Raw genomic sequence first — 16,715 nt, forward strand, 5'->3', positions numbered from 1 at the left:
ATCAGAGCAGTTAAGAGTACAGTTTGGCGGAAGGAGAGTAAAGAGCAGGGGCGCAACGCTTAGCTTGGGAAGTGCTCGGAAACAGGTGACTCCGGTTCCCCAATTTCCCAGTTTGCCCAGTTTCTCCATCCTCCCGTTTCCCTTCCCCCTCAATAATCCTGTCTGCCTGGACAATAAAGGATCAGTTAAAGCAAGGGATTATTTACTTGCGCTTTTGCTATTAAATGAAGCACAATATCAAAGTATTCACTGCGTCCCCCCGGCTCGTGTGAAAGAAAGGATCCTTTTATTCCTCGGTTAGTTTTTTGTCTAGCCAAGAATCTGCCACCCACTCAGGTAATTTGTACCAACAGATCGTACCTGCAGTAGCAGAAGATCCTGTCGGGAATATCCAGCAGAAACCAAGCGTTGTTCACGCGTGAGAAAGGGTGAGAGCTGATTGCTTTTTGAGTCACTTGGAAGAGAGGAGGACTTGGGAAGAGGCATTTGCTCAAACAGAGAACGTTTGGGTGGTGGGTTTTTTTTTTTTGGCTTATCTTAATAAATGCGTGTGTTCTTAGTGAATCAACAAAGGGCAAGTGCTTCTCATCTTGCTGGCGTACTCAAACTCGCACCCTCCCACTTAGTGCCACCTTTGAATATAGCTTCCCCAATAAAATCTTCTCCTATTTCTCCTTCACATTTGCCCTCTCTTTGGGCACGGGACCAAGATTCCTTGTGTACAAGGATACCAGAGCCAGCAGCATCACACCAAGATATAATTTGGCTCGGAGAGCATAAAAATGACAGGAGTATAAAAATGACAGGATGTCCCCCTTGCCAACCCTGTGTTACCTTGGTGGCAGCGGGATCTCAGGCATCTTCTTGTCTAATGCCAGCATTTCTGCTGTAAAGAGACGGACAAGAAAAGCCTTCAGCCTCCAGCTTGCCAGGTCAAAGGTGTCCTGAAAAAATGAGGAATTTCCAGGGAGGCTGAAGATCACACGGAGATATTCCTTGCCAAAAACACCAGGGTGGAGATTTCCCATTCCTACTGCTGAGAGGTCACAGCCAGCCACATGGAGAAAAGCCTCTGTTGCACCCCGGCACTGCTGTCCTTCCTTGGCCCAGCTGTCGTCCCAAATGCCCCTTTCTTGCTGTACTTTCCCACTCAGGTTATCCTCCGTGCTCCTGCAGACACCCTGCCCTCGGGCTGATGGCACCCTTTGCCTGCCGGAAGCATTAGATGCCTCTAAGGTGCTGATAAAATAATTAAGTTTGGGGGGCTGTTCATTGCTTGTTAAAACCATGAGAAAAATATCCACAAACCTGAAATTATCTAATTTTGCAACTGTGTGGGCAGAGAAAAACACGATGTCGGATTTAGTTGAGCTATTCTCTTCCCCCTGCCCCTCTCTCCCCCAGTATTTTCTAGAGACCTTCCCCTAAATCAGAGAACGTGACATTTCGGATGGCTCTGAACAAGTTGTATGGCAACACAGCCAGTGCTCAGATTGATTTGACTTGACTAAATTTACTTGATCTTTTTTTTCAGGCTTTGGATACCAATTAAAAGAACACTACTCTTTTGTCTTGTGTGTTGCTCCCCTACAAAATAATGAACTGTTTAATACACTAGAGGCAATTTCAAATTATCTAGTTTAATGAGGAAGGCTGTGACAGAAGATTTATTACCCTTTCTGATCTGCTAATGTATTTTCCCAACCATCCCAGCAGAACCAATCACCGTATTTTCATTATACACTCTATTTTCAGGGGTTCATTAGTTGTAGACTAAAAATAACAGTGAAAGTCTCAGTCTGAGAGCTAATCCAATTTTTTTAATTGGAAACAAAATTTGATTAGACAACTTTCTAATCATAACAGCATCAAGCATCAAGACCCTTACTGGGTGTTTTGTCCAAATTGAAACTTCATGTGACTACACATAAAGACCTGACCTAGAAATACAATCACATAACTGCTACGAAGGACAAACCCAGCCTTTTCCTTAAACAAAAAATCCCCCGTTAGCACAAGCAATGGACCAGAGTCTATTCCAATCGTCACGCATTTATAAAAACAAAGGTCTGGCAATGAACCTGTTTGACTGAGACGAACTCAAGGGATGCTCTTGGCTAGTGGCTGAACATGAGACTTAAGAAATAACTGAGATTTTTCAATTTTTTTTTTCCTCAAAGAATTAAAAAGAAACATGAAGAAAATAAGATGGAAGAGCTCCCAGATAGCCAGCAGGGCCTCCTACCTCGATGCTGGATTCAAATCCTTCTTATGTTGGCACTTTCCAGCACTGGCTTTGTGCTGTTGGGCTCCAGTACGTTACATGAACCCAGTGTTTTTCCTGCTGCATCGCTTTGATGTGCAAGAGCCTCAAGAAAATGAAGAAGGCAGCGAGACAAACAGTTTTGGACTTTATGGGGCATGCTCTTTGCAAAAAGGCGTCATCACCATGGTGGGAATTTGGAAATGCGCTGCCTGTGTGGCAGCTGCCCCCCAAGCCAGTTGTCCTCGTATCTCTGCACTGAGGGGGAAGAGGGACCGGTGCTCCCAAGGGCTAGCTCTAGCAGAGGGATGCTGGCTTTGGCCCTCTACAGTGGCCAGACATCCTTAACGGGCTAATGAGCCTGCTGTGACTTTTCATTATGTTGTGGCAACCATGGGAGCTACGCTCCCTGATCCAGACATCCCTCTGACTGGTCCCAAACACACGCCGTTCGTTCAAGGGATTCTCCCCAGCAATGAAGTAACTTGAGTATCCACGTGAGGACATCCTTGGGGCACCTGGCAGTCTTTTCTAACCCCGCAAGGATCCCCATAGGAAGGTGTTCCTAATGACCTGGGTGTTCGTAAGGACCTGGGTGTTTGTTCGTGAGGACTTGGGTGTTTGTTTGTGAGGACCTGCCTGTGGGGAGGCTGGGCTGAGGACGCCTTTTGGCCAGATAACGCAGCACTCAGACACCCAGGGGATTTTTAAAATGGATGTAGGGAAGAGGGACGTTATTGCAACTCACGTCAGCCCCATGCTATAGATTTTAGATGCATAAATTATATATTTACGTTCAAAACTCTATTATTCATAGAGTTGAGTAAACAAGTATTGATTTTTACACTGTAACACAGATGACTATTTCTAATGATGCAGACAGAGGCTCTTCTTCCATCCTTGGTAACTCTGACCTCATCGGTGCTTCCTGAGAGGAGTATTTAACAAGGACGATCAAGTTTAAAACCAGTTAGCTGCTGCTACTGTGAATGGAAATCAATGTGCTTTTCTTTCTGAATGGACGACTTCTCCACCCACACCACGGCTCGTCCTACGACTGTTTTAGATGCTGAACCAGGCAGATGCAAGGACGCATGAAATGATCTCAGCCCGTAGAGTAACCTTAGCTCTCCCACCTCATGGGAAGAGGCAAAGACATACTGGCTGTGTGGGTGTAGCAGAAAAAGGCTTTGATGTATAAAAAAACGTAGCAGGAAGAAGCTCCGATGTATAAAAAAAGTCGTAGCACTGCAGAGCTTGTATCAAACCCTTTGAGAAAGACCCTACTATCAGGGTGAGCTTGTGTCAAGATTTCTCTCTGGTAAATGTATGATGCTACCGTGCACATTTAGGGGTGGCAGAAAAAACATCCTTTAACTGAGTTTTCCAGTAGTACATTACTTCAGAGGTTAACCAAAATCACTTACTTCATAGCTAACTTTGCTATATTGAATCAATGTACAAGTTCCTTATTGGATTTTTATTGCAGATAAAATTGACAGAGAAAATCGCTAGGATATACTTAAAAATGGGAAGGAAATGTACGTTTACAATAAAAAGGTCTCTGAAGGTCTCTTGTTTCATAGGAAGGAAGCTGTCTTTATATTGCGTGAACTATAAAAAATGATTAAAACTGAAGAGAGACAGGAAGCTGATAATTTGATTTATCGTCTTAATGGCAATGATTCATGAATAAATAATATAATGGTTTATGTCTCTCTTGTAAAAGAAGTAGAGAAGAGCAATTTGTCTAATAAATGACTTCAAAAATTACAGCTGAGTCTTGTTTGCCACATTTGTTCTATTTAAAAAGAATGAGTGAGTATCTTATTTCTTATTACTTACTCGGACATTTGTTGTATTATTTATAAGAGTCAAAAACCCTAACTAAAAGCCACTCATCTCTGACCACAGTCTCCCATTAGCTTTAAATTCAGGAAAGAGAAAGGGATTGATCACTAGATCAATAAATCTAACCTTAGAGCTGACTAAAAGCTTCCTTTAACCTCCTTCCTCCAGCATCCTTTTTCAAAATTAAAGTATCCCCCTTTTTAATTATTTAAGAGCATGTCAATTTTACAGTAAGGCCACGTATGACTGCATCATACAAGGATTTCTTCTTTATATTGGAAACACCACAGCATCTTTACAAGGAAAGCATTTAAATGATGATCGCTAGGTTTTTTGGTTTTGGTTTTGGTTTTTAAGTTGGATATGCTACTATAGATACACATATCCTCCTCCAAATGTGCCTTGGATTTCATCAAGGCAAGGGCTGAGAGTAGGAAAATCGAGAAGGAACGTGCTCCCAGTTACCAGACACACAAACTGCCCCAAATCCATCAATGATGCTGATGGAGTTGAAGCTGCTCTGTACTGGCGGCACTGGGCCAACAAGTGCCATTACTATAGAGTTGCAAAAAGTCACTTCAGGCAAAAGCAAACTCCAGAGAACATAATTAATGGAAAGAGCGTTTAATTTTTTTTTCAACCATCCTGTAAAAATAGCTTGTATATGTAGTTTGCCCAGCGTGCATCAAAAGCCTGACCTTTTCTTCCCTCCTTATATCAAAATAATTGATCAAAATCAGAGCTTTTTTCTTACCAGAAGCTGTTCACACCCATTATATACACTGTGTTTCTACTGTCCTCCTACGGAACTGCCTTCAAAACAATACAAACCACATCACACCGACCACAATTCCTGATACGAAGCTGGCTGGGTGCCCCAAAATGGGGGGTTGTGCCCCAAAACAGGGTCACCTCTGGATTCTGTCCTCGCTCGGCCACCGACCTGCTGCATAGTCTTCAGCACGTGTTTTTCCGCACATCTCCATACCTTTCCTTGTTCTGCATTTAATCTTCATCCTGAAGAACTCGGGATCTTCATCTTGCAAGAGTTTAGGCTTAGAAAATGGAAGTTCTTACCCTGTCTCTGAGGTTAATTTTTTAGAGGGTTTCAAAACTGAACTTCGGGACTTGGTTACCTTTGGGTCGTACTTCAGATGCAAGGTGGGATAAAGTGTTAGTGGAGCGAGCAGCACTGGTGTAAATGACAGCAGCGGGAGGAAAGCTTTAGGATGACAATTCTTGGCACGTTGTAAAAGCAGTTAATTTCTACAAAGCTTATTAAAAAAAAAAGATAAAAAAGGTACATGGATTTAAGTAAAATAGACCTCTTGAGTTCTCACGTTTTGTAAAAAACCACATTTCATGAAACGGATCTTTCTCTCGCAGACTGCACACGTAGATGCAACTCAATGTCATTCGGTACAAACGTCACACAAATATGATCTGGACAAATAAACCAGGAGATAATAGGGTGAACTTTCACAAAACCCCATTCCTCAATATCTTCTACATACGATTTCTCTAAATAAATGCCATTAACCGGCCCAAAGGCACTATTTTCATGTGCCGCACCTTCTTCCTCTAACTGCTATATTATATAGGTCTCCTAAAATTGGGGAGCTTAAGACTTTTTTGGGGTATGCGATGCATCAACTAATGTCAAAACAATGTAGGCTACATACAGAATGACACTGAGAATGCAGCGCACTGGGGAACCAGACCCCCAAAAATGTTCTTTCACGGCCTTTCAGTTTGAGGGGATAAAGTCTTTGCTGATTTTGAAAGAGATGGTGGCCTTCGCTAACTGCCAAAGCAAGTACAACTTCTGGTTGAAATCTGTTTTTTGTGGTGTTGCAATAAAAATAATAATAATGCTCATCTCTATCTAAAATTACAAGCTTTTTGCCCTAATTCAGAGTTTCTGAAAGAGAATTTTCATCAAGCAGACTGCAAATATCTCTGATGTCGCTCCCTGAAGTCAGATTTTGAACCAGGTTCTATGACTTCGTACTGCAGCCACGCAAGTCCCAGGCCATCATTCCACCACGACGGGTGCAGCGCAAAAGAGCAGAGCAAAGACGATGCCCGCTGCTCACTCACTTTGTATTTGGAAAATGGCAGTGAGATAGAGGGGAAGATAGATTTACCAGTATGAAGCTGTCCTTGATAAAATATAGTTTATGCAAACGGCAACATCAGTTGAATGGAAGCAGCACAAGGAAAAGATGACAGAAAAAACAGTCTAGTTTTTCTGGCATCAGTCACACAATTATCATTTGCATATGGAGGAGGGAGGATCTCAGCTGGTATAAGCCGTTATAAGCGTATCAATAAAGCCACGCTGATTTATAGCAGCTGAGGGTTTGTCCTGTAGCGTATTCATCTGTGTGTGATGCGATAGATTGATGTGTTAGCATTTTCTCCCTGGAGACTTTGGTTCAAAACCTATTTAAAACACAGTGCAAACAAACGGGCTGGTCTCTAAGCAGATGTCCCTGGAAATCTGTTTACATCATCACAGTGACAGCAGTTTAGTGGAAAGGGTGTTCTCTGCTGGGGAGGGCAAGGGCAGAGTAGCAGGTCCCCGGTGGAGTGGCATGGCAAAGCCTCCTTGGTAACTCCCAAATACCCAGCTCACAGGACGGATCTGATGTCCGCAAATCCATAGGATTCTGTACAAGGTGAAATTAAAAGATTCAAATAGAAATATTGCTTAGTCTTAGTCTACAATCTAGGAGCGAGACTCTCCGGCACTGTGCTCCGCTGCTCCTAGCCTGCACGCATCCGTAACCTCAGGCACACGGGTAATTGCTGATTTTTGATAAGATCTTTTGCATGCATGAAATTAAACACATTTGTAATTCTTCAGGCTTGGGGTCTCGGTTTCAAAAGCATTTCAAGAGGATACAAACGCTCCCTGCGATCAAATGAGAGAAAACAGTGTGGTGGTTGTAGTTACAATTACATCATCTCACAGACTTTTGGCAGAGTAGTTGTGGGCCCAGTTTTGCGAGAGGAGATAAAGCACATAGAAGCCAAGACAACAGAACTGCCGGTCACCCCTGCACCACCCGGAGCTGCGCCCCAAGGCCAGCCTGGAAAGCAATAGGGTTTCTTGCCTGAACCCAGATCCACTGAGTCTCCTTGGGATTTCACCAATAATTCAGCCTATCCGTGTAATGGAAGTAATGCTTTTAGGAGCATTATCCATGCATGGTTTTCCCGTACGTGGAATTTGGCAGGAGGCCATTCAACCAAATGCTTCACATTGCAAGAGAAATCTGCAGGCTCTTTTATTTTTTTTAAAACGATACTAATGAAAAAAACCCCAAACCCTAATAAAAGAACAAACAAACAAACAAAGTTATTTGTTACCACCTCAGGATCGACCATGCAAGATCAGATAGTTTAATATGCAGATTTTTAAGGAAATTTCTTCTTTCTCACCCTCCCACTCCATGCCTTATCATTTCAGAAGCAGCAGCTCCCATAGTGAAAACTGGGTATTTCATATAATGAAATAGTAACATAGAAATAGAGTTACTAAGTCCAAGTCCCATCTATCACAAGTAACTATATCATTATCCCTTCCAGACACTGATCAAATCCCAGTTTATGAGTAGTTTGCTTTTTACTGCTATTATACAAAATGAAAAGCTGTTCCAGAGCCCCGCTGCTCTGATGATTATGAGCCTTCCTCTTTTCCAATCCAAATCTTTTCACCACCGGTTTATACGTTTGTACAGAGTGTTGTCCTTAACCTGAATTGTTTTTCCCCTCCCTGGTGTTTAGTCCCCTGATGTATTTATAGAAAGATCGTATCCTCTTTCAAACTTCATTTTGCTAGGAATAGTAATGTTAGAAATAGACTGATGAATTTACTATATTAGATATGGACAGACATACATACACACACACAGAGGCTAGAGCACTCATTTTAAAAGAAATGCAGAAAATACAGATGAGTCAATGTTTAGTTAACACTGCATTATTTCAAACATGTCGGCAACATATGTAAATTACAATATAAAAGACAGATCAAGTTCAAAACTGATTTTTAGGGGTTTTAGATCTAAAGACTATCCATCTATAGAAATACCAGAAAGCCTACCTGAAATTCTGTAAAACTCTAGTTTGGGAACAGTACCAAAAGCCCACAATGAATATAATTTCTAAAAAAGAGAGCTGGGAAGACTCAAAGTACATTTGGATAAAAAAGCCTTAGACAGAGGCTAGTTTGGGTGGTAAATAACCTGCAGACAAGGAAAAAAAAAATCAGACTGTTATTAAAAACACAACCCTAGAAGGAATAAAGACTGAACATACTATTTGTTTGTTTAGAGACAATTTCATTCTTTCACAAAAATATTTTCTAGCTTTGCTGCTCTGGTACATCAATCCTGAGCACTCTAACTTTCGACTTATAATGATATTCCTTCAGATACAGCTTCACCGATGGAGGAACGGGAAGTGCGTCAATACCATCATAGGTTGTACAGTTGCAAATAACCGTTCTACATATATGTTGAAGAGAAAAAGGAAAAGTCCTGTTTAGTGGAGTGGATAAAAGCGGTTCAAAGAACATACAGGAACTTGGATCTTTGTAGTGCTCAAGGAGTCCTGTGATGTCAGGAGAATGGAAGACACAAGGGTCGTGGGCATCAAAGCTGAAGTTGTGATTCCACTGCTCTATCCGCGCATGGAGGGAACGACTGTAGCGCCTGAAGCTCACAGAAAACAAATAGTCTTCTTGCGCAGAATCTCGTAACAAAAATGTTCCCTCTGGCTTTCCCTCTAGCAGCGCCTCAGCTGCATATTTATCCATGACTCCCCAGTAGCAGGGATTGTTATTGATCTGGAGGAGGTCTGGGACTAGACAGTGGACGTAATCAATCTGCGTGTGGTATTTTGGAGGTGTTTCCATCCGTAGCAGCTCATCATCTGTTTCCCATTTGGGCTTGTTTCTTTTTCTAGAACTTGTGCACAGTGTTATAACTTCATCGTCGGAGTCCATATCGCTCTCATCTTTACCGCTCCTTACCACCTTACCTGTAACCAACTCAGACCTCGAATCGCCCCTAGAGGAACTGCTGTCGGTGAAGTCACAGGACTGAGAGGGAGAGTCCGTTCCCCCATTGGCAATCTCATTGTCTCGCAGCTGATCCTCCCTTTCCTCGTGCTGGGCTAAATCAGCAATTATCCAGTCTTCTGCTTTCGGACTTATAGGGGCTGTATGTCTTTTGATCAAGTGCCACCGAAAAGCTAGCTCCGAGCGCGGAGGGAAAGGACACTTATCTAGCATTAACTCACTGATATGAATTTTTCTTTTTGATGGCAGTCCTGAGGTGTGCCGACTGCTACAGTTCTTTATAGGAAAGCACTGACCCACAGCATCTTGCAGCTTCTGTTTGAGAGACCGGCCTAAAAATCTGTGACCGCATGAACGGTCTAGATCCAGCTCGATAGAGGAGCAGCTATATTTCCTCTCTTGGTTCTTTAAATTAGTCCCAGATCTTCCCGCAGCACTTGCTGTTTCCGCATCAGAACAGTGCTCGCTCTTTTTAGACCAGGAGAGTTTCTTTCCACTCCAGACATAACCATCCTTTCTGTCCGCGCTTCTGCTCCGGCTGCTTTTGGGTCTCACGTCTGCATTTTTAATATTACTGTCCTTATTTTCTGCCATTTTGACAGTTTTGCTTCACAAGTTGCCAGAAAGCTCACTGTGTTTCTTGTAGGGTTTTTCTACGTAAGGAAGCTTCCTCGAGGCACCTTCTGGAAATATCTAAGGAAAAAGAAAACAGCTAAGTTAAGAGTTATGCATGCACACACTGCTAGACCAACGCAGGTGTATACAGGACAACAGCGACAATTAATTGCTAACCATGTAAAAATAATATGATCAAGCTGAATTCACTAGTACACCCCACAAATATCAGCCTGATGCCAGACAAGGCTCTCTTAACCCTTCCTTGGGAAAAGCATCCTCCAGAATAAACCATCTTAGGTGTTTTTAGAGTATCCATTCTGACTACAAGCAGAGCAGACAGTTTTAGGTGTTGGCAATCCTATTGTGCTAGGGTCCATGTTAAAGGGAAGCACTTCATATGGCAGGTGATACTGGTTTAGCTGTTCATTGAACAAATTCTGCACCTTTTCCAAATAACCTTTCAAGAAGGAACAAGTCAGAACAGAAGCAACTAGGTCAGAGTACAAAGAGCTACTGTACCTAGATGATATGCCTGTTTGCTACTAATCCACAGGGTGGGATGCCAGAGATCTTTTTCTTAACTGACACTTTTGGGTCACCTTCTGGATAAAAAAAAAATTATATCAGTCACAGATTCCGTCAAATTCTGAAAGCTGTTTTCCTCTGCCTTTTCAAATGAAGCTAGAAAATACTGAGCCCCTAAGGGATTGAAATATCTGGGGCTTTACATACTGAAAAGGATTAAAACAAATCCAGTCCCTTACTAAAAGCAATTTTAAAAGGCCATGAAAGATGGAACTGCTTATTACTCATTAGAGGAGAAAGTTTACATTATTAAAATCAGTGTTGCTCTGAGACCTACAGTTGCTGATTTCATTCTCTTTTGTTTCCAAAAGTGTATTGAATTCTCAAATAGATAAGAGGTTTCCTTTTGAATGTTGCACTTTGAAAAAGAAAAAAAAAATCTTCTTTTGATTACTCAGTTGAAAGTAGAGCAGAATTTTTTCAAGGTACATAGATAGCAATATGTTATGCATCCTATACTCTCCCGAGGCACGGCAGAATGTACAAATATTTCCCATCACGTACCACGATGCTTTCGCACAAAAACGACGTACAGCTCCTTTATTCCACTGGTGGGTTTTTTTGGCTGCGGGTTTTTTGTTGTGCTGTTTTGGTTTTTTTTAAAAACTAATTGACATGGTAAATATTAAGCAGGAGAAGAAAAGGGCATCCACTTCCTCTCTCCATTCAATCCATTCTCATCATCAGGATTAGCCAGCATGACACAACCTCTCTGCAGTCCCCTGGGGCTGCGCAGGCTGAGCTCTAGCCTCTGCTTTCAGTAAAAGAATAAGACTGTCGTGCCAAAAGGCTCACATGCAATCTGTGGGCCAAACGCATCCCAGATGTAACTTTCACCCTGGAATTTTTGACATTGCATTCCTTATTTACAACCCACAAACCTGAGAGCTGCGAGGGAAAGGAAAGTGGAGGGAAAAGGAGGAGATGAAGAAATGTGGAATAAGGGTAAGACAGGTAAAATACTGCAAATATGTGGAAAAAATGGCATTAAAGCAAGCTAGATGAACAGTACCTCACTGGTACCAAGGACAATCAGAGAATGGGCTCCATATTCCAGCAATTACAAATCAAAGATTGAAATAAAAGATTTATTTTTCTTCTCTCAGGATTTTGCGAACTACTTTTCAGTGAAAAGATTGCCAGATGCCACCCAGACAGGAGAAAGGCAACATTTGTATATGAGACCCAAAACACCTTTATTTAGACCAAGATTCATTGATTGCTTTCGTAACATTTACATTTTTGATCCAAAAAGAAATAAACTAGAGTCGAGCACTGAATTTTCTCCACAATTAAAAAAGAGGGGAAAAAAAAAAGCACTCTCATTTACCCTGGTGATAATCTGAAGTAACTGCAGAAGACAAAAAGTTATTCTAGAGGGACTCTTTAGAAGGGCAGGGAGTGACAGGCCAAGGGGGAATGGCCTGAAGCTGCAGGAGGGGAGATGGAGATGGGATGTGAGGCAGAAATCCTTCCCTGTGAGGGTGCTGAGGCCCTGGCACAGGTTGCCCAGAGAAGCTGTGGCTGCCCCTGGCTCCCTGGCAGTGTTCAAGGCCAGGTTGGATGGGGCTTTGGGCAACCTGGGCTAGCGGAGGGTGTCCCTGCCCATGGCAGGGGGTTGGAACCGGATGGGCTTTAAGGTCCCTTCCAACCCAAACTATTCTATGAGTCTATGATTCATCTTGTGGTAAAATACATCGAGTCTCTATATATGGGATTTTTAATTGGACAGAGAGATATCATTGAGGTTGCAAAGTCAAGTACTTAAAAATTAGGATACGACAGTTTGTAATTGCTTTTGAAACCTTCAATTATCTCGTTCTGCATATCCAGCCCATATAAGGAATAAGAATACGCAGAATGTGGGCTTTTAATTAAAAACTGCAAAATGTACAAAACTCAGAATTGCTGAAAAGGCCTGTTATCTCCTAACTTCAGCCTTGCAACTGAAATAATTTCAGTGTTTCATGTCATTTCTAAGTTGTTGTATTTAACTGGTAAAACCACCTTCTACTTTGTACCTGTCTTCTATCACGATTCATTAGTGGTACCTGAACTCTGAAACTGGAGAAACAGCACGTGACGCTGTAAGACACGCACCATTAGCCAGCAACAGAAAACTGTTTCCCTGGGGTTTGAAGGCTGCTGGAACCGAAGCGCCAATTCTGCCACGTCAGAGCAGTAATTGCTAATCAGACATAACACGGACCTATGAAAAGAGCATGGAATAAATGAAGAAAAAGGGATGTCATCCTACTAAAGCCAAGTTTGAACTTGACCTTGCGAAGGAAGAGTAAAGGATGGTTCAGCAGTCAGCTCGCGACTCAGGAGACAAAACCTGGGTTTCCAAATGTGTTACAAATGGTGTGTGGCAGGCAAGCTGCCTTCTGACAACGCATCAGCCACAGCATATTTAGGTGCCCAAATCCCACCGTTTGGCATTACAAGGGGTCATACCTTTGTACCCGTCCGAATCCGTGATTCATGAGGACCAAAAATAATTTGATTGTTGGAAAGAAAAAGGCATAAAGAGCAGCAAGGCATTCAGAGCTGTATTACCACTTAAGGCTATTCACCTAAACCAGCTATTCCTTTCACTGCAAACGTCCAAGGGAAATGCCTTGTACCATGCATCCATTAATGGCTGGAGAGCAACTGAAAGAGCAGGAGAAGAGGGCGAGGATAAAAGAGAGGAAACACAAAGTGTGCTTTTCCCTACAGGGCAAGGTTAAATGGAGGAGTCCAGCGCTGTGCAGCTTACGCGTATCAATTCTGAGAACCTTTGGTAGATAGAATTAGTCTCCTGCCTACAAAAGCCTTCTTCTATGCGGGGATACCCTGGGCATCAAATTTAACAAAACCCTTACACTTGAAACTCTTCCGCCCAAGCAAACAGCAAAGGTAAAGCAACATGCAGGGATAAGCAGAGTTCACTTCGGGCCACGGGATCCGGCTTGTAGTTCAAGGTTATCCAACACTGTCACAGCTTACAGTCCCTGAGGACAAGCAGAGCTGGGTGGTTTTTGTTGTTGTTTTTATAATGTGCACAGCTCCCTCCTTCAGAAGCACGTCTCTCGCTGGCTGTGGAGGGGGGGGGTGCAGACAGCTGCACAAGATGCTTTTTCTTTCAAGCACTGATGCCTCAACACTGAAACTTCAAGTCCAAACTAAAAGCCGTATCTAGGAGCTATCTGGAGGCAATAACAGTATTGCCTCCTAGCCAGAGGTGGGCTGCAATCAACAACTGTGATAAGACAGTTACAGCATCACTATACGTCTAATTCAATCAGCAGGAAATATGCAATAACTCCAATAGGAGAATTAAAACTGTAAGTGTAGATGGACCTTTTTTTTTAATTATTTATTCAATAAATACTGAATTGTTTTAACTAGATATTTATGTCCTGAGCTGCCGGATCCTTGCCTCTAGCTTAGTACCTCCAAGTCCTCTTCATCAAGTTGCTTCCCTTTCGCTATAACAAAGAAGCAAAACACTGCAATATCAGCAAAGCACTGGCTGAAGTGGATGGTGGGGGGGTCTCCAGCCCACCCTCCCACTCGCAGCAGGACTGTTCTCAGGGGAGCCATGGCATGGTGTGCCCATGTCCTAAAAACCTCCGGGGACGGAGGTCCCACCACCTCTTCAGTGCTCCCACATTGCATGACCCTTCTAGTGAAGGAAGTACTTTGAAAGTTTTCTGTCCACAAAATCAACACGTCGCTGCATTATGCCTCTAATTAAACAAGAAAAGGAGACTCGCACAAAGAACAATAAATGAATTTTGGAATTGTTATAGAAGTGGATAAAATCCCGAGAGAGAAGAGCAAGCCATAATGAATTGGAGTACTTTTTCTTTCCTCTTTCAAGTTACATAAAAGTTATTTAAAAAAATTCTCACCCGTCACATGCTGTTTTCATTAATTTCGCCCAATTAGATTTTGGCCGCAAGACCGCATTTTAAAACCTGACCTTCCACTGAAGTTGAGCTGTTATTGACTTATTTTGGAAAAAAGCCCAAACTATTAAGGATAATATCAAGTCTCAATTTCTCTGTCTGAACTTATTTTTCTTCAGTTTTCACTATGTTTATTTTGATTTATGATACCATCCAAAAATACCTAAGCTTGACTCCAGAGGCCTTTCCAGCAGATTAAAGCAATAATCAGGCACACACAAAAGAAAATGACTGTCTAAGGATACCAATGATAACTTATAATACTTCTTACTTGGAAATACCCTTGATTTGTCTTGGAACTATAGGAGGCAGGGGGGTGTGCGGCCATGCCCCCCTAACCCCAACACTGGGGCTATTTTATTCATACCCAGGAGGTAGAAGTGACCTGGAAGCAGATGCCAAAGGTGAGGGCTGCTCGTATCTACTGCTTTAATGAAACTCCGCTCATGTGCTGAAGGAGAGACGCACGCACCGCTTGGCAGACCGCAGCAGCACTAAATCAGTAGAAGCTTTATGATCCATGACCAACACTTCGTGCTCCACCCAGAAACCGAATAGGAGAGCAGCGCGATTCCCCCGGCTCCTGCCCTGCTTGCAGCCACTTACAACCTATTAATCAAGTCAGCAGCAGGTTGAGTTCCTGACCGGATTTAAAGGATAACCTTGCATTTGATGCCGTGCCACTTTGGATGCGACAAAGCCACTGGGGCTGCAGTCCCTTGGCGAAGTGATTGTGGGATTCCCCCCACCCCCTGAAAAACCTCCCCCCTCAGTTTTCCGATGGCCATTCAAAGAGTTATCCCAGCAGGCAACACCTCCAGACAATGAATTTAGTTGTTACACAGAACTGAACTTAAAACCGCTTTTATACTGCAAAATATTTTAGATGTGGTTTGTATGAGAGTTTCTGCAAATTAAAATAATCAAGAAAAATAAATACAGTTGACATGCATTCGTCTCCGTCCCAGGCACTGGCTTGCAGTAAGGCTGCTGTAAGAATAGCTTGGTCTTCCCACTCATCTGATAAGCGGTTCAGCTCAAATCATTTTGCTAGAACACATTATCCTCACCAGGAATCATGATTTACTGAAATATGTCAGGATACACCCATGGAAAACATGTCTCTATACAGCTTCCACGAGGTTTAGCAATGAAATCTGGGCATATTTTTTTTTAAAAAAAAGAAGCGTGACTGCTTTGTAATCCTGTCACTTACTCATTCATGAAAGTACCAACAATGTGACTGTTATAGAGAGCCCAACCACATTTCCAATATAAATAAATCATTCTGCTCACCCCAACCACTGATAACTCCACTGCTGAGCAAAACTGAAGATAAAAGAGTTTTGCCTGGAAGCAATTTTTCTTAGAAGCGGGAATAAACTGGGCCAGATCATTAAAGCCACATAAATGGAAAAGAGAGAACTCTGCTTTTTCTCCTTCTTTCAGGTACATCGAGCTCTAACATTTTTCTGTCCTTCAAGAACTAAACCACTATTTTTCAGCACACGAAGGCTTAATGATTTTTGCAGTGCAATCGCTACCTGCCTAACTACAACCGCTGTCAACTGTATCTAGCACACGCATCGGCATGGCTATAATTACAGAGTAATTCCATAATTACCATAACGATCTCCAAATGGCTTTGATCCTGCAGCCTTGACTCGGGCCAGAGCACTCCCCAGCCCCTCTGCAACACTTTGCTGTAATGGGGATTTTGGCGAAGTGGGGAGTAAAAGGCAACTGCCCCTCATTTGGGCTTTTCTCGCCATTCCTGTGCCTCTTGAGGGACTGCCATTAGATAGACAGACATAAGTACGTACAGTAAATATACATGCACTTCACCGGTGAGGGTATATACATCGGGCATGCGCCCACGCGCAGTTTTTAACAGGAAAAGCGAACACCCACCGAGGACCGAGCCCACCCCGGTGACTGGGCGCAGACCTCGGCTGCTGACCCCGCCTCAGGCGTCCCCGCCGGCCCGGCTCCTCCCGGCCCCAACTTACGATCGTCTGGAGGGAGCGGCTGATCGCGCTTCCCTCCCCGGGGAAGCCGCTCGCCGCCCAACTCGCTCCCTCAAGCCGGGCTGGGCGGCCTGACCCTCGACGGGCGAGGCGTGGGGGTGACGGCAGGAGGAGGAGGACTTGGAGGAAGGCCACCGGCACCTCCGCGGCCGCCGATGCGCGGGGTCTCGCCGGCAGCGGGGAGCGCGATGGCAGCCGGTGTGAGGCGACGCGGGCCCCGGCTCGCCTCACCCGCCCAAGCGGAGCCGCTGTGAGGCGGCCCCGACCGCGCCTCCCGCCGCCATCCTCGCTCTCCCGGCCGGCCAGGGCCGGCCCCAGCCCCGCCT

General features: G+C 43.5%; 1 protein-coding gene across 3 annotated transcripts; it reads right to left on the reverse strand.

The window, feature by feature from the left end:
• Positions 1–4,722: 4,722 nt before the first annotated feature.
• On the reverse strand, positions 4,723–16,712 carry SOCS4 (suppressor of cytokine signaling 4). 3 transcript variants are annotated; one of them, XM_054827539.1, is made up of 4 exons: positions 16,372–16,701; positions 15,987–16,153; positions 10,341–10,423; positions 4,723–9,896 (listed from the first exon to the last, which is right to left on the reverse strand). In XM_054827539.1, the coding sequence occupies exon 4, from the start codon at positions 9,795–9,797 to the stop codon at positions 8,487–8,489; it is 1,311 nt and encodes a 436-aa protein (XP_054683514.1). In that variant the 5' UTR covers positions 9,798–9,896; positions 10,341–10,423; positions 15,987–16,153; positions 16,372–16,701; the 3' UTR covers positions 4,723–8,486. The 3 variants fall into 3 exon arrangements, with proteins under 3 accessions (XP_054683514.1, XP_054683513.1, XP_054683512.1); XM_054827538.1 differs by lacking the exon at positions 10,341–10,423; XM_054827537.1 differs by lacking the exons at positions 10,341–10,423; positions 15,987–16,153 and having other exon boundaries at positions 16,372–16,712.
• Positions 16,713–16,715: the final 3 nt, after the last annotated feature.

The sequence above is a fragment of the Grus americana genome, chromosome 5 (genome assembly GCF_028858705.1).
Source record: "Grus americana isolate bGruAme1 chromosome 5, bGruAme1.mat, whole genome shotgun sequence".
NCBI lineage: Eukaryota > Metazoa > Chordata > Aves > Gruiformes > Gruidae > Grus > Grus americana.